This window comes from Puccinia triticina, chromosome 9A (assembly GCF_026914185.1).
Source record: "Puccinia triticina chromosome 9A, complete sequence".
Lineage (NCBI taxonomy): Eukaryota > Fungi > Basidiomycota > Pucciniomycetes > Pucciniales > Pucciniaceae > Puccinia > Puccinia triticina.
The window spans coordinates 2909344-2930434 of record NC_070566.1 but is presented as its reverse complement, the minus strand read 5'-3'; the positions used below and the strand labels follow the sequence as shown (position 1 = coordinate 2930434).

The 21091-nt window shown below is 47.1% G+C and overlaps 3 protein-coding genes across 3 annotated transcripts; 2 read left to right on the top strand and 1 right to left on the bottom strand.

Annotated features, from left to right (window-relative positions):
* Positions 1-3882: 3882 nt before the first annotated feature.
* On the top strand, positions 3883-5613 carry PtA15_9A293 (uncharacterized protein; the record flags this gene model as incomplete). The annotated part of the gene is made up of 7 exons (XM_053172487.1): positions 3883-3885; positions 3965-4033; positions 4097-4266; positions 4338-4668; positions 4739-4896; positions 4959-5105; positions 5172-5613. The coding sequence occupies 7 exons, from the start codon at positions 3883-3885 to the stop codon at positions 5611-5613; spliced, it is 1320 nt and encodes a 439-aa protein (XP_053023723.1).
* Positions 5614-9746: 4133 nt separating this feature from the next.
* Positions 9747-10726, bottom strand: PtA15_9A292 (uncharacterized protein; the record flags this gene model as incomplete). The annotated part of the gene is made up of 2 exons (XM_053172486.1): positions 9747-10567; positions 10630-10726. 2 exons carry the CDS (start codon positions 10724-10726, stop codon positions 9747-9749), a joined length of 918 nt encoding a protein of 305 aa, XP_053023722.1.
* A 1921-nt stretch (positions 10727-12647) lies between these two features.
* Positions 12648-15643, top strand: PtA15_9A291 (uncharacterized protein; the record flags this gene model as incomplete). Its single annotated transcript, XM_053172485.1, has 3 exons — positions 12648-12722; positions 12796-14007; positions 14081-15643. 3 exons carry the CDS (start codon positions 12648-12650, stop codon positions 15641-15643), a joined length of 2850 nt encoding a protein of 949 aa, XP_053023721.1.
* Positions 15644-21091: the final 5448 nt, after the last annotated feature.

Sequence of the window (21091 nt, the reverse complement as noted above, 5' to 3'; positions counted from 1 at the left end):
CAGCATTTGAAATGATTAATCAAAAAGTGTAAAGAGCCCTTGCTACTTAAATGTCTATACGCTGTAAGACTCAAAAGTGGTTGTGAAACCCTTTTGCTGAATGGAGAAGGGGATGATGGAGGTGCAAATTCTGCCCTTCTATACTATCAGATAACAAGACCCACCAAGCTAAGCTTGGCAAGTTTTAATCAAGTGATAGGTCTGGTCTAGTTCCAGATGAAGTTGTTCGATGACAGGTATGTGAGATTTGAGAGTGAGTTCAGTAGTTATTTGCAAATATAAGGGTTGTAGTGATGTGTGAAGGTGATGGTAAGTGTGAAGGGTGGTATGTAAATAACTGGGAAATACTGAGCTGAGGAGCTGACAACTGGGGAGGAGAGAGCTCCTTATATAGACAAAAGTGGAGCCCCAGAGGGGCTTGTGGGTTAGGGTTTCAACTAATCTAGACAACAGTGTGAGGGATTTTAGCTGGTGGGAGTAGTTACAAATGATGTCATAATATGTCAAGGGTACATAAATGATGTCAGAAGAATGCAGTAGGGCCGCATGAAGGCTGCGTAAAGTGACAGTAGACTGCATGAGTTGACAGGTGGATGCAGGGGGTGCATAAATGAAGTCTGAGGCTGCAGAGTCAGTGTGTGATGACATCACAAAATGGAAATAGAAGAGTACTTGATAATATGCAATGACTGTAGTCTGATGGGGAGATGTATGTTTGTATCCTGTGATGTGTATAAGCATAATGCTGTGATCCTTGTCTTGAAGCTTGTGAAAGGTTGGTGACTGGGTATGTTGAACTTGTGATTGGTGTCCAGTGTCCAAAGAAGTGTAGGTTCCAATCCAGTGGGGTTCCGGCGACGCTTCCAGTGGTGACTAGGGGTAAAATTAGCCGTAGAATCCATTTCTGAGGTCCTTTTGATGGTATCTTGAGGCATATTTTGAGTAAATATGTAGTATAGAAAAAACTTTTGATTTTTCACTTTTTCGTCTACGACAACACACTCATGGGCTACAGTCATTGAATCAGCATAGTATGTTTCAGCACTGAATACAGTTTGAATGTGTGGAACTGCCTAGAATTCAAGTGTAATGCCCAAGAGGAAATAAAAAATTTACACAGCAGCATAGTGAAGGCAGCTGATGGGATGAAGAAAAAAAAAGTAGGTACATGGGGACCGCTTGTGTGGTCCCAGAAATGAAAACCAGAAGGAAAAGTGTCCAGAGACAAGTGCGTCAGGTTGATTATGAAAAACTGCCCACCAAAAGCTGAAATGCTCTCAGGCCACGGAGTCAACTTAGCACGTAAGTCCCTCCTTCGGAGGTTGCTGCGCTCCCCCAAGGAGGGAAATTAGATAAGTTAGAGAAGGGCAGAGCTTGCAACTCAATCATACCCTTCACCATTCAGCAAAAGGGTTTCACAACTACTTTTGAGTCTTACACCAGGCAGAACATGTCACAGAAGGTTTCATACTCTTCTCACGTGTGACAAGTGCACAGACCTCAAAACAACACAACATAAAGGAAAGAAAACAACTGTAATGACCACTTTGCCAGATAGATCTCCCCTGGACCCCGAAAAGTGCGGTGGCAAAGCCGCCTTGGCCTCTAGTCACCACTAATTTGACCCAATTTATTTGATCCAATAAAAATCATTGGCAATGATTTCAGAATTTTTGATTTTTTATCATTCTTGTTGCATGCCCTACTGTGCTCTCCAATTTTCCCTCCTTGGTTTGACCAGTAATGAACATTAATATTCTGAGCATCAGCAGAGAAATTTGCAAGAAATGAAATTTTCCACATTTTTCATTTTTTTCATGTTTACTTTTTTTGGACCTACTCTGCGCAGCAGCAAAAAACTCTTCGCGCACAGAATGGACCGTCCCCCAACGTCAAGCCCGCTGTGCGCGCAAGCCAAAAAATACTTTGCACACAGCGACTTTCCCCAAAAGAAGGAGAGAGTTTTTCTGGATTTTTTTTTTGATGGATCAAAAGAGGGGGTCTTGCTTGCCCCCTCCAAAAAGTCTTGGATTTTTTGGAGGTGTCCTCCATCATGTAATTTTTTACATAATATTAATCCAAAAAATAAGCTCCCCCTGCCCCGATAACCCACCCCGGGGAGTTTTGACCTGCCAAAACTCAAGCGGTCGGGTATGCAGCCCCTCGAAAAGAAAGTTTGAGGGGCAGCAGATCCGGCTAACTCCCAGCCGCCGTGCCGTGCTGATGGCCGGCACAGGCCATCGAGCGGAGTTACACGCTTCCCGATGACCGGCCAGCACAGACTACCGATCATTGAGGGGATCATGTATTCCTCTTGATGGCCACTCTGTTCCGGTCATCGACAGGAGTACAAACTTCCCTCAATGACGTTCCGGTCACGAGGGGAGTGTTCACTCCTCTCAACAACCGGAGCAACTGGGCCATCAAGGGGAGTACGTACATACATACTCCTCTCTTGATGACCGGAACATTCCGGTCATCGAGAGGAATAAATCCTTCCCTCAATGACCAAGTCCGTTCCGGTCATTGAGGAGGTTGTTCACTCCTCTTGATCACCGGGTCCGTGCCGGTCATCAAGAGGAGTACATACTTCCCTCGATGACCGGGTCCGTTCCGGTCATCGAGGGAAGTGTTCACTCCTCTCAATGACCGGAGCAATTGGGTGATTGAGGGGAGTATGTAATCCTCTTGATGACCGGGCCTGTTCCGGTCATTGAGGGGAATGTTCACTCCTCTTGACGACCGGAACGGACCCGGTCATCGAGGGAAGTGTGTACTCCTCTCGATAACCGGAACGTCCCGGGCATTCTCGGAGGAGTACATACTCCTCTTGGTGACCTGGTTGCTCCAGTTGTCGAGAGGAGTGAACACTCCCCTCAATGACCGGAACAGGCCCAGTCATTGAGGGGGTGTTCACTCCTCTCAATCGAGGTGAACCGGAACGGACCCGGTCATTGAGGGGGTGTTCACTCCTGTTGATGACCGGGTCCGTGCCGGTCATCAAGAGGATTACATACTTCCCTCAATGACCGGGTCCAAGTGAACACCCCCTTGATGACCCGCAATTTGTGCCACATGCACACAGGTGCTGGCCGGTCATCAGGGGAGTGTGTAACTCCGCTTGATGGCCTGTGCCAGCCATCGGCACGGCAGCTGGGGGATAGCCGGGCCCGGAGCTGCTGCCCCTTGAACTTTCTTTTCGAGGGGCTGGGTACCCAACCACTTAAGTCTTAGCAGGTGAAAACTCCCCAGGGTGGGCTATTGGGGTAGTGGGTGCCTTTTTTTGGATTAATATTTTTTTTTTTTTCTACATGACAAGGACACCTCCAAAAAATCCAATATTTTTTGGAGAGGGCAGTTAAGACCCCCGCTTTTGATCCATCAAAAATTTTTTGGGAAAAATCCCCTCCTTCTTTTGGGGGAAGTCGCTGTGCGCAAAGTATATCTCCGCTTGCGCGCACAGCGGGATCAACGTTGGGGGACGGTCAATTCTGTGCGCAAAGAGTTTTTTGCTGCTGCGCGAAGTAGGTCCGTACTTTCTTTTTATTTCATAATCATTCTTGGGAACTTATTTTCCACCCCTGTAGCCAATCTCATGACTTAAAGGCTGTGTCCCGAGCTTCTGCATTCAAAAATGTGGAGCCAAAAACATTTGTTAGCCCACTGCACAGTGGAAGGTTGAGTCCAGATTATGCAATACACTTCGGGGTCGGGGTCGGGGTCGGGGTCGGGGAGCTTACGTCAGTCCCTCGGACATCTGCTCATCGGCTGCCAACTCGGACCCATCGCAGAGGGACTCCATACTCGTGTACAAACTGAAAGATATCCTCCCAATTCAGCAAAGACGAGCACACATTTATCGTAGATTAGCCACTTATCATCATGGTCAGGTCTCATTTACTTTTCTTTGTTCAATATTGGTGTCACTCGCTGAAGCTTTTGTTTTGTTTTTTGACTTTGACAGGGTAACGGTCCATCTAACATGTCGGGGAACGGGAAGGATGGAAAGGACAAGAAGTCGATGCAAAAGAAGGTCCGTGGATATCGCTTGTCCTAGGATTCTTTAACCTTCTCTTATGCTGGGTTATTTCTTCAGTGGGAGCCACCCCTCCCCACACGGGTTGGAAAGGCGAAAAAGAAAAGAGGCCCTTCCGCTGTCAACAAGCTCCCGACTGTCTTTCCGACCTCTCGTTGCAAGTTAAAACTCTTGAAAATGGAAAGAATTAAAGACCATTTGCTACTGGAAGAGGAATTTGTCATCAATCAGCAAGTTCTCATTTTCTTTTGTCTTACCCTAGCGGTGCGCTCTAATTGATTCCGGCCTTCTACTGTAATAGGGAGAGGTTGAAGCCCAAAGAAGAAAAAGCAGAGCGAGAAAGGTCCGAAGTTGATGATCTCCGTGGTTCGCCGATGGGAGTTGGAACCTTAGAAGAGATCATCGATGACGATCATGCGATCGTCTCTTCTGCCACTGGCCCCGAATACTACGTCAACATCCTCTCATTTGTTGACAAGGACTTACTCGAGCCCGGTTGTAGTGTTTTACTACATCACAAGGTCATGAGTGTTGTTGGGGTCTTGGGTGACGACACAGATCCGATGGTCAGTGTAATGAAGCTCGACAAAGCGCCCACCGAAAGCTATGCAGATATTGGAGGGCTCGATCAAGTGAGTCTAAAACACGGCTACATCCTTCTTCTGCGTTACATGATGGTGAATGACTTCGTTTTGGATGCAGCAAATCATGGAGATCAAAGAATCAGTCGAGCTACCGTTGACTCATCCTGAACTGTACGAAGAAATGGGCATCAAGCCTCCCAAAGGTGTGATTCTGTATGGCCAGCCGGGTACCGGAAAGACCTTACTGGCCAAGGCTGTTGCTCACCAAACAAGCGCGTAAGTGCCATCAATCCTTAATCACCATGTTGAATTGTGCTTGATTAATTGTTCTTCTTTAGTACCTTCCTCCGCGTCGTCGGTTCAGAACTTATTCAGAAATACCTGGGTGACGGTCCCAAATTAGTCCGTGAGCTGTTCAGAGTGGCGGAGCAACACGCCCCTTCCATCGTCTTCATCGATGAAATTGATGCAGTTGGAACCAAACGGTAAATGATATTGAACTGAGTTTATAAAATTGCAAAGCTGAGGTACTTCGTCTCTTGCTTCTTCAGGTATGATTCGAATTCTGGGGGCGAGCGGGAAATCCAGCGAACGATGTTGGAGCTCCTGAATCAACTGGATGGATTTGATTCTCGGGGAGACGTGAAAGTGATCATGGCCACAAACAAAATCGAGACGCTCGACCCAGCATTGATCCGACCGGGACGGATCGACCGAAAGATCGAGTTCCCACTGCCGGATGTGAAGACCAAGCGGCACATCTTCAAACTTCATACCGGCCGAATGACCTTGGCGGATGATGTGGACTTGGATGAATTTGTGATGATGAAGGACGAACTCAGTGGGGCTGATATCAAGGCGGTCTGTACCGAGGCTGGCCTCATGGCCCTCCGCGAACGTAGGATGAGAGTGACTGCTAAAGACTTCAGATCGGCTAGAGAGAAGGTTCTTCACACCAAACAAGAAAATATGCCCGAAGGCTTGTATCTTTAGTTCATTTACCTCTTATCCTCCTGGCCAATCAATTCCAATTTTAAACCTATAATGTCCTTGAGCTCACATCAAAAACCAGACAAAGTGTGAGAAACTGCCGGTCTTTGTTGTACCAAGTACATTCTGAGGACATTGAAACTAGAATCCACTTAAGTTCATCCACCCGGCTCGACAAATGCGGATGAGATGAGGGGTGAGAGGTGAAGTTTCTCCCTACTTGATCAGGCTCAATGACGACTTCTTCCTGAACGATCCAGTTTTCATCTTGTTTGATTCCATTGAAAAGCTGGTGTTTGGTTTCCTTCTGTGTTGCAGTCATTGTTCTTTTTTTTTACTTGCTAGGTTTGTTATTCTACACAACTTCCAATCTCTGCCAATCAAGCTGTAGAAATGCTCCCCGGTAAGAGCCTCCTGACATGGATGATATATTTAGAGGCTTAAAAAATAACTTCCAAAGATTGGGTGACTTCCTGTTAATAGTGTCAAGATCTGAGGGCCTCCCAGAAGTGATCTGGAGCCCCAAAAGCTAAATTTACCTCCAAAAATCTAAATTTTTTGGGGCTATAGCTGCGAGGGGCCCAGATCTAGCGGGGAGTCATCCATCGGCTGACAACTCTCAAATTTGGGTTTATGTTGGGAGGGCCGGTTCTTGAACCATCCTCCAGACATCTACACAGGCCCCCTTTTGGGTCACGGCTTTTTTGGGAGTCGTTGACCAAAACCGGCCAACATTTGGGAGTTGTCAATACTATTTTCTCCGATTATTACTTTTTTTCTTTCCAGATTTTTGGGAGCCATCCACCCAATTTTTGGGAGCTGTCAAAGACCCCCCCCCTCCCCATGTGTAACACAGTCACCAGGAAAAAAAAATAGTCACTTGATGACAAGTGACATCACGCCAGCTCCAGTGGGCTACCCACCATCTACCCACCATCTACCCATCATCTACCCATCATCTACCCACCATCTACCCACCATCTAACCAGTTTAAGAATTTCCACAGGAGATCCTCAGTTTTTGCTGGGCACCACTGATCCCCATTTCTGGTCAGCTGATACTCAGCTTTAGCTCCCAGCTTATGCTCAGCTTTGGTGCCCAGCTCATGCTCAGCTTTGTTGCCCAGATCAGAACCAGTCCTGGCCCAGCTTATTTTCAGCTTTATTCCAGTCATGGCTCAGCTTAGACTCAGATTAGGACTATCATTGGCCCAGCCAATGCTCAGCTTTGGACCAGTATTGGCTCAGCTGATTTTCAGCTTTGGATAAACCTTGGCCCAGCCAATGCTCAGATTCTGAGTCTGACCACTCCTGTAACAGCTTATGCTCATCTGTGGACCAGCCTTGGCTCAGCTGATGCTCAGATGTGGACCAACCTTGGCTAAGACAATGCTCAGCTGTGGACCAGCCTTGGCTCAGCTGATGCTCAGCTGTGGACCAGCCTTGGCTCAGCTGATGCTCAGCTGTGAACCAGCCTTGGCTCAGCAGATGCTCAGCTTTTGAAATATTTTGGCCCAGCTGGTGTTAATCTTTGGAACAGTATTGTCCCAGCTGATCCTAAGCTCTGCACAAGCCTTTTCCAAGATGATGCTCAGCTTTGGACCATTGTTGGCTAAGCTGATGCTCAGATTTGAAATATTCTTGGTCCAGCTGACACTTGGATTTGTTTCAGGCTTGGAATATCCAATGCTCAGCTGTGGCCCAGGCTCAGCCAATGCTCAGCTTTGGCCCAGGCTCAGTCAATGCCTACTGCTCAGCTTATGATGAGCATCAGCTGTTCCTGGGAAAAAAATTGGATCAGCTGACTGTGCCACATTGAGTGCTCTGGTGCAGTCCTGCAAGCTCTACAAGTGCTGGTGGAGCAGACTTGGAGCAGCGCTGGAGTAGCTCTGGAGCAGAAACCAAAGCTGCATCATGTCACTTGCCATCAAGTGACTATTTTTTTTTCCTGGTGAGTGTGAGGTGGTAGCATAGTGTAACAAAGCAAAGAGGGTGTAGTGATGAAATTAGACCCAGAGGTGAGAGAAGCAGGAGGAAGATTGGCTGTGCCAATAGCAGACAAAAGGTCTGCAAAGGACCAGATAGCTCACTCTGATCAGGCTTAAGTGTCTCAGGGAGACTTGAGGTGGGGCTCAAGTCCCAACTCAAGGATTCAGTATGGCCAGGACTGATGGACTGGTTTCCTTGGAGTGAGAGTCCAACTAGCTTATATAGACTACAAACACATATATATCAACTTGTGGGCTCAATGATTTAAGCATAATCAATAAGGAAAAAGAATCACAAGCATAGCAGACACATGAAACAGGTGACACACGATTGAAAAGAAAAAACGGCTGGGAGAGCAAAGAGAAGTGAAATTTCAACATGTAGCGTAACATAGCACAGAGGTAGTAGTGCGGTGTAGCACAGCACAGAGGTGGTAGTGTAGCATAACACATTGCAGAGGTGGTAGTGTAGCTTAACACAGTAGTGTAGCACAGTGTAGTAGCCATAGTGTAACACAGCACAGAGGTGGCAGTGTATTGTAACACAGGATACAGGCAGTAGTGCAGTGTAGCACAGCATAGTACTAGTGGCTGTAGTGTAACACAGCTGTATTGGATTCTGATTACAATACACTCTATTGTTGTTACAATACACTCTATTGTTGTTACAATACACTGTATTGTTGTTACAATACACTCTATTGTTGTTACAATACACTCTATTTTTGTTACAATACACTGTATTGTTGTTACAATACACTGTATTGTTGTTACAATACACTGTATTGTTGTTACAATACACTGTATTGTTGTTACAATACACTGTATTGTTGTTACAATACACTGTATTGTTGTTACAATACACTGTATTGTTGTTACAATACACTGTATTGTTGTTACAATACACTGTATTGTTGTTACAATACACTGTATTGTTGTTACAATACACTCTATTGTTGTTACAATACACTCTATTTTTGTTACAATACACTGTATTGTTGTTACAATACACTCTATTGTTGTTACAATACACTGTATTGTTGTTACAATACACTCTATTGTTGTTACAATACACTCTATTTTTGTTACAATACACTGTATTGTTGTTACAATACACTGTATTGTTGTTACAATACACTGTATTGTTGTTACAATACACTGTATTGTTGTTACAATACACTGTATTGTTGTTACAATACCCTGTATTGTTGTTACAATAAAATACAACCTATTGCAAGGGTAACTTTGGTAACCATGCAGTGAAATAAACGCTCCAGCAGCAGTGCACTTAGCTTAGTTGGTGAAAGCATTGCTCATGAAGTTTGGGGTTGTGGGTTTGAGTCCTGTAGTGCACAACTTACATTTTGGTTCCTGACAGATATTGGTTGTAATTTCACTGTTTCTAGGTTCTATGAACAGGTCCAAGGAGGATGGGTTGTCTGAAGACCTCTCAGGTCAGTTCTGGTTTCTAAAGGTATTTATTATTTTTGTCAATTTTACATTCATTCTCTCATACAAAAGATCTAGAAATACCAATGCCTCACTTGTATGGGGTAATGCAGTATGTTGTCCGAAGAGCTATTTTCTTCAGCGCCCAGTTGCTTCAAGGTATTCCTGGGCCAAGGGCCCACAATCATCAGCAAGTTTTCTTGTTGGCCTGTTCATACAGAACAAGATAGATGGATTGAGTTGGTGATATCAACATGTTGCACTTGGCTTCTTGGGGAAGGACCATACCTCACATCTCCCTGGTGGTATTAGGATGACGATGGCACGTAGAGCTGCCATTGCTTGAAATTTGAATGCCAGGGGCTTTGGGAAACTCTCATGGGGTTACGGCTGTTTCACCCTTGAATTACAGAATAAACAACGGTATCAGGGCAAAACCTTCTGCGGGGAACACATGATGAGATGGAACAAAGTTCATAGAAACAAAGTCTTGCAACGGTTAAGGAACGAGCAGCAAAAGTTTTGGCTTGAATTCAGAGAGGAGGAAAACTACTAGATCAGTCCGGAGGAGAGCTAAATACACGATTCACTTTGGTTGAAGCATACAAGAGGTACGGTTATCTTAAGAAAAACTTGTTACACTATCTAGTTTCTAGGTGTAAAATGAATCTCTGGCAGACATTGTGATACGGCCCACGGATCAAGGTAAAAAAATCCCGCTACAGGTAGCGGTAGCGTAGTTGAATCCTATGGCGGAAAGTTGGTCGGGCTGGGCTGATGAGTCCGCTATCAGGGAGGGAATGGAACAAGAGGTGGGGGGCGGAGCTCTAACTTCATGCTGGAAATCAAAAGAGGACATTATGTGTGAGGCGGAAACAGGCGTCGATTGGCCTACCGCGTCCATCCCCATCAATATTTCAATCTGAGAGTTTGAACACTGATATTCGTTTGCAGAAATGGGATGAGAGAACTGCGAGCTAGGGGGGCCAGGAGAATCAGGAGAGGAACCGTTGAAGTCGTTGGCCTTGGAAGCACCTTCCCAAAGATGGAGGAGACGTTGGTTTCTTCGAGTAAGAATGGAACTGGAATCGATATCGCGAGAATCGAATTCAGGTTGATGTTCGACCTGGCTCGCGAATGGATATGGCGCAAAGGGATCTTTGGAATAATCTGCCGTGCTGGTACCGGTAGGTTCGCCATTCATATCTATGAGGACATATTGTGACGGCGGTGAGCAAATATCGTGACATATGCTTTGATTCGATCCACCGGAAGAGGGAGAAACCGTGGCGTTCTCGGGCATGATGGCCAGGCGATTCGATGGCGCTGGAGCATAGGTCTCCACTGTCTGGCTCAGGTCCAAGAAGTCAGACAAGCTATGTTTCGATTTAGTCCTCTGCTTTTTGCGCGAGGCCGTGCGAGCAGCAACTACCTCCGGAGTCGTATATCGAAGCAATTCATTGTGCCGGGCGAGGACCTCATCCACCTCAGCTTCTAACTGGCTCACTCTTGCCTCGAGGCCTGAAAAAATGATTACATTAACACAATGAGGTGGGACTTCAAAATCAAAGTGAGAAACTCACCTTTGATGTAATCTGACCTCCTTTGGCGAAATGCCCTCTGGATTTCTCGACTGCGAGACGGAGGCAAAGTATCATCCTGCTTGCGACCACGCTTCATTGTCGGCTGAGAGTAGGGATGCCGGAGTAGAGTTTGATTTGATTTGATTTGATTTGATTTGGGTGAATAGGCTAGAATATGAAATTTTCGTGCAAGCAACAGAAGTTAGATCTAAGGGGGCTTTGAAGGAATCGTGATCGCGACACAGTCAGACCAAATCTTTTAGACAGTTTACTATTACTACAGGGCGGAATAAAAGGATGCCTATTGATCAATGTGGCACTAGGGTATCCTTTTGCTTGAAGGAACAAGTGCTAGTGTTTCCTACGAGTTACGCGTCGATGAGCGGCCGGGGATGATGTAGAGATTGGCTCCCTTCTTTAACGCTGAGGGAAGAGGATTAGAACCGCGAACAAGCTCTGAAGCAAAAATGTTTTACAAGCCCCCGGTTTGAATTGAGGAATGCAATCCATGAATAGGCTGGTGAGAACCTACAATAGAATATGTACATTCAGCTATCGCTCATGAGTGATGGCTACTCGGACTTATGCTGGGGTGCTAGGGAAGCTCTTTGTATGTATTATGTACTCGGCGCTACTCGCCGATGTGCAGAGTGAGGCAGAGTGTCACCACCGGATTTATTGACTTAATGGCGATAAACCCTTAGCATTAGCAGCAAGTCCACCGGGCAGTCCCGCTTCAGTCAACTCACAACAGCCAGACCCCAAACCTCTCAAAACATTTGACGCAATGCATGCTGTTCCCCCGTCAAGGGTGCTAAAACAAAAGTAACTTCAGAAATAAATAGTCTTGCGGTTCTCACCGGCAGGTTGAAAAAGACGCCAAGCATACGTAGAAAATGTCAACACACAGATGCTTAGCGGCGACAAGAATGTCAATGGAGCGTCATGCCCTGTCATGCCGCCAGATTAATACATAATACATACCTGGTAGCGGGGTGTGATCTCTGAATCAATGTGGGGTGCAAAACTCCGGGTGATCTGGATTCTCACTGCTTCATTGGGTCTCGAGTCATTTGACTGTTTCTGGCATTTGTTTAAATTTTCCGATTTTTGTCCAGTGCCCTTGTATGCTGCAGACAAATATCTACATCCCAAAACGTGAGCTTTATGCTTCATGAATGGATGAGTTCTATCATCTGTGCCTTTCCCGACAGCGGCGATGTGAATGTACCGCCGCGCCAGACATTTTTCCACGAGCCTTCGATGCAAACCAGTCGTCCAATTCACTTCCGTTGTTTCAACTTTCAATCCGTTCTCAATCATGCTTCCATTCCTGCCCACATCAATCTGCTGAGACTCGCTTCCCATGTCTAACCATAACAATGTACTGCCAGGGAAACTTCTCAGTGGATTGCACGTCCCATGACGTAGAAGATAGATTCCTCGGGGTTGCGGCAACCTGACATGTGGCCCGATCATGTCATTGCCGCCGTCTCGCCGGGAAGCGAAGGGATGAATGATTCTGGAATCGTGTTGTGCCCATCGGCCGGGATTACATAATTTCAAGCCTCGGCAGTCAGGCTGGTCCCCCACATGAGAGCCTGGACGGCAGCCCAGCAGCTGTCTGGCCTATTGTCAGCAATCAGGCGTGCCAAATTGTCGACGGGTTCACGAACCTTTCGACGGTCTGCGAACTTGCATGGATAACACAAGTCCCTCCAGGGCGCCAGCACCGTTCCGAAGGGAAGGTTCACCTGCTGCGTAGCCTTTTGCTTAAATATGTGTATCTCGTTGCAGGATGAAATGCTCAATGTGCGCGGGCAACATTGTCGTTTGTCAACCGGGAGAGAATCCCAGCTGACACCCTCCCGACCCGGCTCACGGGCTGACGAGGTTGTGGCTTGTCGGAAGCGTTGCCGAGCGAGTCAGATTTCCCCAACGTGTCACGGGCGTAACACCCAACACAGCCCAACCACGTTTGTCTGGCCATCGGAAGGAGGCAGCCGACGAACGCAGAGATGGCTCAACAGTTCAGAAGAAAGTCGGCGCCCAAAGATCCAGCTCCGGGCGAGCATGAGGAATCTTTTGTGAAAGTGAGTTTGTCTCCTCTGGTCATTCAAGCCCACCTGCGACGTCCACGGAATTGATGACATATGCCCTCCACAGATCGGGACACCCTTGCCTTCGCTGACCTCGACAAAAGTCGATCAGAATGTATTTGAACCAATCTGGAAACAAGAAGTTACCGATGAGCAGGGACGAAGGAGATTACACGGCGCGTTTACTGGCGGATTTTCGGCTGGTTACTTCAATACCGTCGGCTCAAAGGAGGGGTGGAATCCAGCCGAGTTCAAAAGCAGTCGGACTGATAAGAAAAGCCAGCCGAAAAGTTTCAGTCAGAAGCCCGAAGATTTTATGGACGAAGAAGACCTCGCTGAACTAGCTCAGTCGAAAGAACTCCAAACCAATTCAAACTTTGGCTCCAGCTCCACTAACTCATTGCGCTTGCCCCGAAAAATATACGACCCGTTGTCAGGAACGGTAGAAGAAGACTCTGTATCAGATTTACTTGGAGGACAACCGACGCGCCCATCTGGAATAGACCTCGCGCTATCGGACTTGGTTCAACCTAGCAATGCTCGAGCAGGTCAGAAAATTATGAGGAAGATGGGGTGGCGCGATGGCCAAGGTATCGGACCGAGAATCACTCATGAAAGAAGGCTCTTGCTGGCATCCAAACTAGGCGTTGATCTGAATTCACAGCTCGATCTCGAAGACGATCCAGAGCGCAAAAAACATTTGTATGCACCTATCGATCGGCCCTTGACGCCGATGCTACCATGGCCTGGGACTTCGGGGCTAGGTCACACAAAACCGACATCATCTCACTATCTGGGCGACCCATCCTCATCTTCAATAAAACCCCATACCAATGCGCAAAATCAAGGTCCGCAAATTCCCAAAGGCTCATCTTTTGGCTTGGGTGCCTTGAACGACACAGAAGACGACGATCATGACGTTTATGCACCAGCATTTGATCAAGTCACCTCTGATCCGCGCGCTCGCCGTCTCTTGAACTTGTCCGAAGACAACACAAACTCACATAAGCCACCTGATCATCGATCTACACATACCGCCAACCGATCCTCAAGTCCTGGAAAAAGGTCTTTCCAAGATAATACACCTTTACCGAAAGGATTCCGCCTTTCGAATACTCCAACGAAAGATGTTACACCTACCTCTTATGTCCCGCCACAAGTTCCTCAAACATGGAAGCCTTGCCCGAAGCAGATTTGGGAAGCCGCAAGGACACATAGACAGCCTCTTGGAGTCCAGCCAAATCCTCACCAATCTTCTCGCCCAATAAATGCTCATGACGTAAGTCGCCCATTATTCACAGCCCCTCACGGGAAGCTCGTCTTGCTGAGCTTCTGGCATGCGTTCGTTGCAGCGGGCTCGATTGATAGGGGAAGAAGCACCACCAAAATCAGTCTTCGACTTCATTTCTGCTAAAGACAAGGCTCGAATAGAGGACGCCAAGCAACTTGCCCAGGCTTCACAGCACTCTAAGAGTTTGAAACACGAAAGGGATCGCGAAAGTGTGGCGGCCGGTGCAGCGATCACAATACCTCCGTTGGAACCAAGCATTGCTCAAGCCGCTTTGCGTGGCTTCATGCCGTTTTCGCACGATCTACCCAAACAGGAACGATATAAACTGTACCTCCAATCTCAAGGTGGTATGCTACCGAAAGGAACTCAATTTTCCCCCAAAATCACGCCGCAGATGACCGCCGAGGTGATTAACAAAGAGTTGGACGGCTTTGTCAAAAGTGCCATGATGTTCAAGCCCATGAGCGCCATGATGGCTTCCCGCTTCACATCAGCCGCTACCAGCTCTGCAGGCGGTGAGATGGCAGCCCCTGAGCCCGGCCTCCGACAGCCTGTCTTCCTTGAGGAAGAGCCCGAAGAAAAGTCTACCCAAGATGACGAAAAAGAAGGACTGAAAGAACCGGAGGTAGTTAGCGATGCTGCTCAGGCCGTGCGTATGGACATGTTCGGCATGCTGACTCGGTCGATCAAGAAGTTTTATCCGCAAAAACTTCTGTGTAAACGTTTCAATGTTCCTAATCCATTTCCTGATGGTCCACCCGCCGAACCGGCAGCGAAAACGGCAAGTAATAATTTATCTGATTTCTTAAGCTCTCAAGGGTTTCAACATGCGGTAACTCCCGTCAGCACTAGTGGTTTGAATGAACAACAATCGGGGGATAACTTGTGGCTTCAAAGTGAAACCAACCAAGATGCACCTCAAACAGTCGAAAAAGTTGGTTTGGGTGGTGATCAAACTCAAGGCCGAGAAATCCTAACTACCTCCAGACCGTCGATCGACCTTTTCAAAGCCATATTTGCCGACAATAGTGATAACGAAGGTAGCAATAATGAACCCGACGATTTGGCCAACCAAATCGATGAATTTCCTCCGCCTCGGGATCGGGTAAAAGAAAATTCAGCTCCAAGCTCGAACCTCACACATATCGTCGTCGACCAACAAGTAGTTTCTCTTACACCGGTTGTCGTCGATCCCAAAGCCGTCGAGAGTCTCACAAGCTTCCGGCCGACCTTTCGTGTTCAGAAGGAGGAAGATTGCCCAATGAATTCTACTGAGACAACGTTGAGCAAGAAAGCTAGCAAGAAGAAGAAACGGCCGGTGTTGATTTCATTTGAAGATGATCAGGCCGATGGACAGGCAGCTACCGAATCGAAGAAAAAGAAAAAGAAGAGGCTATCGAAGGTCCAGGATAAGTCGCATCGAGAGTCTCTGCCTGGACAAGCTACTCACGATCAAGCCAAAGTGAATGACGCCGGAGGTGAGAAAGATGAGGATGAATGGGTGGAATCTGTGGTCCCCGTTCCTCCCCCTCCCGAACCGAAGAAACCAGCTTTGAGCGAGTCTAATTCTTCTAAACCCTACAAGAAAATCGCTCGCATGAAAGCTAGTGATATGATGGATTGATTCTTAGAGTTCTACGTTCTTGGTACCTTGTAAATCTATTTATTTTTAATGGTTCATACCCCAAATTACTTCGTTCATCCATTTTTTCGGTCTGTTTGAAACTGCAACAACTTTTCTACAGAACGTTTTGAGAGAGACAGAATACCAAAGGACTGCCATAGGTAGACTCCCAATAAACCTTGAATCTACTCGTAAAACGAACCGCTAGAAACATAGTCCTGGCTCTGACTCAACACAAGTCCCCCCCGATGGGAGGCTCGCTGTAGCCACCCCTCCCGCAGGGAGAGACTTGCGTATTATCACAAATTTTACGCGGGAGCAGAAAGTTCATTTGGCTGGGAGGTTTTTGATTTTTTTATAGATCCTCCCCCAGCCTCTCTGAAAGTCTGCCCCAAGTGTACCTCATACTGCATGACTGTCCCTAAAATTTGGCCTACTCAGATTTTCTCTATCACTGGAGGACTTCCTGTGCAATCTGGGACCTTTGCAGATGTTGGCTTGGACCCAAAAAGTCTAGGGCCCCGTTTGGAGCCAATATAAATACGGGTTTACTTCGCGCACGGAGGGAAACTCGTTGCGCACGGGAATTTCCGTTGACTCGACGTCACGTGACGTCGGGCCCCCCTCCGTGCGCGCCACCAGCTCCCCTCAAAAAACTATCCGCACACGGGGGTGCCGTGCGGTGACAGGTGGCCGGGGTGAAGCACTCCGGCCATCCGGAGGAAACAATCCCCTCGATGACCGGCACAGACCGGTCATCGAGAGGGTATATCACATCTCTCTCGATGACCGGCATTCCGGTCATCGAGAGGACAAATCCCCCTCGATGACCGGTACAGACCGGTCATCGGGAGGCTACATCCCTCTCGATGACCGGCATAGACCGGTCATCGGGAGGCTACATCCCTCTCGATGACCGGTACAGACCGGTCATCGGGAGGCTACATCCCTCTCGATGACCGGTACAGACTGGTCATCGGGAGGCTACATCCCTCTCGATGACCGGCATAGACCGGTCATCGGGAGGCTACATCCCTCTCGATGACCGGCATAGACCGGTCATCGAGAGGCTACATCCCTCTCGATGACCGGAGTAGACCGGTCACCGAGAGGATACACCTCTCTCAATGACCGGCATTCCGGTCATCGAGAGAACACATCTCTCTCAATGACCGGCATTCCGGTCATCGAGAGAACACATCTCTCTCAATGACCGGCATTCCGGTCATCGAGAGGGATGTAGCCTCCCGATGACCGGTCTGTACCGGTCATCGAGGGGGATTTGTCCTCTCGATGACCGGAATGCCGGTCATCGAGAGAGGTGTATCCTCTCGGTGACCGGTCTACTCCGGTCATCGAGAGGGATGTAGCCTCTCGATGACCAGTCTGTACCGGTCATCGAGAGGGATGTAGCCTCCCGATGACCGGTCTATGCCGGTCATCGAGAGGGATGTAGCCTCCCGATGACCGGTCTGTACCGGTCATCGAGGGGGATTTGTCCTCTCGATGACCGGAATGCCGGTCATCGAGAGAGATGTGATATACCCTCTCGATGACCGGTCTGTGCCGGTCATCGAGGGGATTGTTTCCTCCGGATGGCCGGAGTGCTTCACCCCGGCCACCTGTCACCGCACGGCACCCCCGTGTGCGGATAGTTTTTTGAGGGGAGCTGGTGGCGCGCACGGAGGGGGGCCCGACGTCACGTGACGTCGAGTCAACGGAAATTCCCGTGCGCAACGAGTTTCCCTCCGTGCGCGAAGTAAACCCGTATAAATATACGTGATATAATCATTTGTAAATTCAATAAAAAATACAAAACTCAACATAAAGAATCCAATTTTTTTTTGTAGGAAACCTACAGTACTGGTCTCATCAACTATGAAGTCAGATTTAACTGATTCAGCCATCTTCAGCACCATGATACCATTATATTGCTTTGTTTTGGTCAAAAGCGATATAATGGTACTACAGTACTGAATATGGCTGAATCAGTCAAATCTGACTTCATAATTGAAGAGACCAGTATCATAGGTTGCCTAGAAAAAATATTTGGAGGCTTTATGTTGAATTTTGTAGTTTTCATTGAATTAACCAATGATTATATCACCTATATTTATATCGGCTCCAAACAAAGCCTAGATTTTTGCAGGGAAATCTAGTTTTTTGGGCTCTAGATCACTTCTGGGAGGCCTGCAGATCTTGACAGGAAGTCATCCACTGGAAATCTAGATCCCAAAGATCCCCAAAGTGATCCAGAGTTCCAGATTTCAGATTTCCCTGTGAAATCTGAAATTCCAGATCTATTCAAAATTGACAGGAAGTCCTCCACTATCTATTGACCTTCAATAATATTTTCAAAAATTGAAGAATGTGCAAGTTTTGCAAATTAGGGTCCACCCATTTGTGACTCCAGGAATCAGAGATAGCCAAGTGGACCCGGGTACCCGCGGCAATATTGGGCATAACTAGATACCTGGACTCGGACCCGGCACCTGTAGGGTGGGTACTGCCGGTACCCATGGTGGGTATCACGGGTGCCACCTATGTTTCAACCCTCTACTGTAGAGGGTGTATGCTGGCTTTGAGGGTGATATAAACTCTTGATGACCGGCGCAGACCCGGCTTTGAGGGTGGTGTAAACTCTTGATGACTGGCACAGACCGGTCATCAAGGGTATATATGCCCTTTCAATGTCCAGCGCAAACTGGTCATCAAGAGGGTGTATGTATACCCTCTTGATGCCCGTTCTGGGCCGGATATCAAGAGGGTATGTGTGGAAACTCTCAATTTCCAGTCTGTGCCGGACATGGAGAGGGTGTGTGTATACCCTCCCGATGTCAGGCACAGACCAGACATGGAGAGGGTGTTGTGTATACCCTCCCAATGTCCAGTCTGTGCCGGTCATCGAGAGGGTACATGTATACTCTCTCAATGTCCAGTCTGTGTTGGTCATCAAGAGTGTATGCCTCTTGGTGTCCAGCACATATCAGACATTGAGAGGGCATATATATTTAATACACCCTCTCGACTTCCAGCACAGACCAGACATCAAGACGGGTTATCATCCCTTAGTGAGCATACTTGGCGGGTACCAGATTCTTTTTCTCCCAAATTCACATACACGGACCCGCACATGGCACCCGTAGGCGGGTACCCTAACTAAGGCTGTGCCCCAAAAGCGGGGTTTGGGGCATGCCCCGGGGTCCGGGGCATTGGGATTGGCCTTGAAAATGCCCCGAACCCCGGGGCATATGATATTTTTTGCAAAGGGAGGATTACCTGGGGGATGTGATGTCTTGTTTTATGATTTTATCATTTTTTTGTCATTCCAGTGGCCATCATGTTGAGATTGTGAAGCCTGTTTGTAGTATTTGTATGCTTGTATGTAGATATGCTTCTACCAAGCAGCCCATCACTACTCTCTACTGGCTTCTCACCTGGCCTTCTTCTACTCACTGAATCTAATCTATATCTTCACTGTCAAGCCCCTGGCCCGTGATCACCGGTAGCCCCTCAGTTTCAGTCCCTGGTGTCCCTCAACACATCAAGTATGTACAAGTTGGTTTTAGAATGACCTTGAGGGAAAAAATGAGACACTGAGCAAGATAGACAAAAGGAGACAAGCCTGTGGTTTGGCATCCTCACGTAACGAGTGATCTTGGCTTCAATCCCCTCAATTGGTGGGGTTGGTAGGCAGTTCCGGAGGCCAAGGCATTTTTTCAAGTGCTTTGGCCATCCCAACACAGCCCAATACCACGGATTTTTCAGCGGTGCAAGAAAAACTGTCATGACCTGGGGCATAGTCCGGGCATGGGGCTTGGGATGACCCTGATGCCCTGTCCCAAACCCCGGGGAACACCCTTAACCCTAAGGCTGTGACCCAGGGTTTGGGTTGGGGCATGAGTGCTCAGCCCGCACCCCCCAAGGCATGACTTTTTCTCCAAGACGGTGTGGAACTACTCAAAGGGGAGAATAGAGCTTGGAAGGGAAATGGATAGCAACACTAGTAATAATGTAGGCTATGCAAGGGTGCTGATGAGGCTGCCGTCCTGACTAATGCTGAGGGGATGAGAGTAACACTAAGAAAAAGAAGAAAAGGTGTGGCTGATTTCTACTTGATCTTAGGAGCTAGTACTATGAGCTGACTACTGACTACTGAGGATGAGAGGGTTGGGGCAATGGTTGAAGGGGGAAAGCAAAGGCAATGACTCAATGGCAACGGGTTGATGAGAATGGGCACTATAATTTCTGTATCTAAAATTCTGCATATAATTCTCTGCATAAGGTACAAGTGATGAGGGATAGACAGTTCTTATAGTAAGGAGGGATGAGCACAGACAGTGGAGGCATTCTGGCTATGGGAATAAAGGAATGTAAAAATGGGGAAGTGTGATGTGAACATAGTAACAGTATGTAATGATGAGCAATGCTGAAAGGGGAATGCTGGTTATGGGAATAAAAGAATGTACTAATGGGGAAGAGTGATGAGAACATAGTAACAACTTGTAATGATGAGCACTACTGAAAGAGGTAAGCACAGATCCAATGATGTAATGTCTACAATAGGTTTAGTACATGATGAGAAATGTATGTAAAGGGTTTAGTATGTGAGAATATATATGTAAAAGGAATGTAATGAAAAGATTCAAGTAAGTTACTTAATGAAATGAGTATTGTAACTAATGAAGACTGTAGGTTTTCCGTAAGTCTTATATCCTCTATAACTACTGAACCATTGAAGATAAAAGGATACTATGTGTGAGTGACTATAGGTGAAATTTGGCGTAGAATCTGAATATGCAATAATAATGAGGTATTTGTGAAGGGTTATAGGGAAATGGGCAATGTAATGATGAATATATGTAAAGAAAAGCAATAAAATACTACTTATGGTTTGGAATGGAGCACCACATCCTCCCCCAACTTATTGTCTGTCCCCAGGCAATGCACCAAAGAAAAGGGTGATCCAGAAAGAGTTGAAGAATGTTGAGTCCAAGAGTCCAAAGTCCAAAGTCCAGTGTTCTTCCTTCAAAAGGTGAAATCCAAAGTCCTGAGCAGTAGTCCAAATCCAGAGTCCAGTGTTCTTCCTCCAAAAGGTGAAATCCAAAGTCCTGAGTAGTAGTCCAAATCCAGAGTCCAGTGTCCAAAGCCAAGGAGAAAGAGTCCAGTGTCCAAAGCCAAATAGAATCCAAGTATAATCCAAGTCCAGTATATCTGAGTCCAAGGTATCCAAGTCCAATCCAAAGTCCAATAATCCTATGTATCCAGAGTATCCATAGTCCAGTATCCAATCCAAAGAGTCCAGTATCCAAAAGAAGGTCCAATTATCAATGGGGGGGGGTGAATGTATAAGAAGATCTAACTCTGCTGAAGGCAATATCCTTGAGACAGACACATATTAGACTAAATTCCACTCTGATGAATACAATAATTTTCCCGCCTAACTGA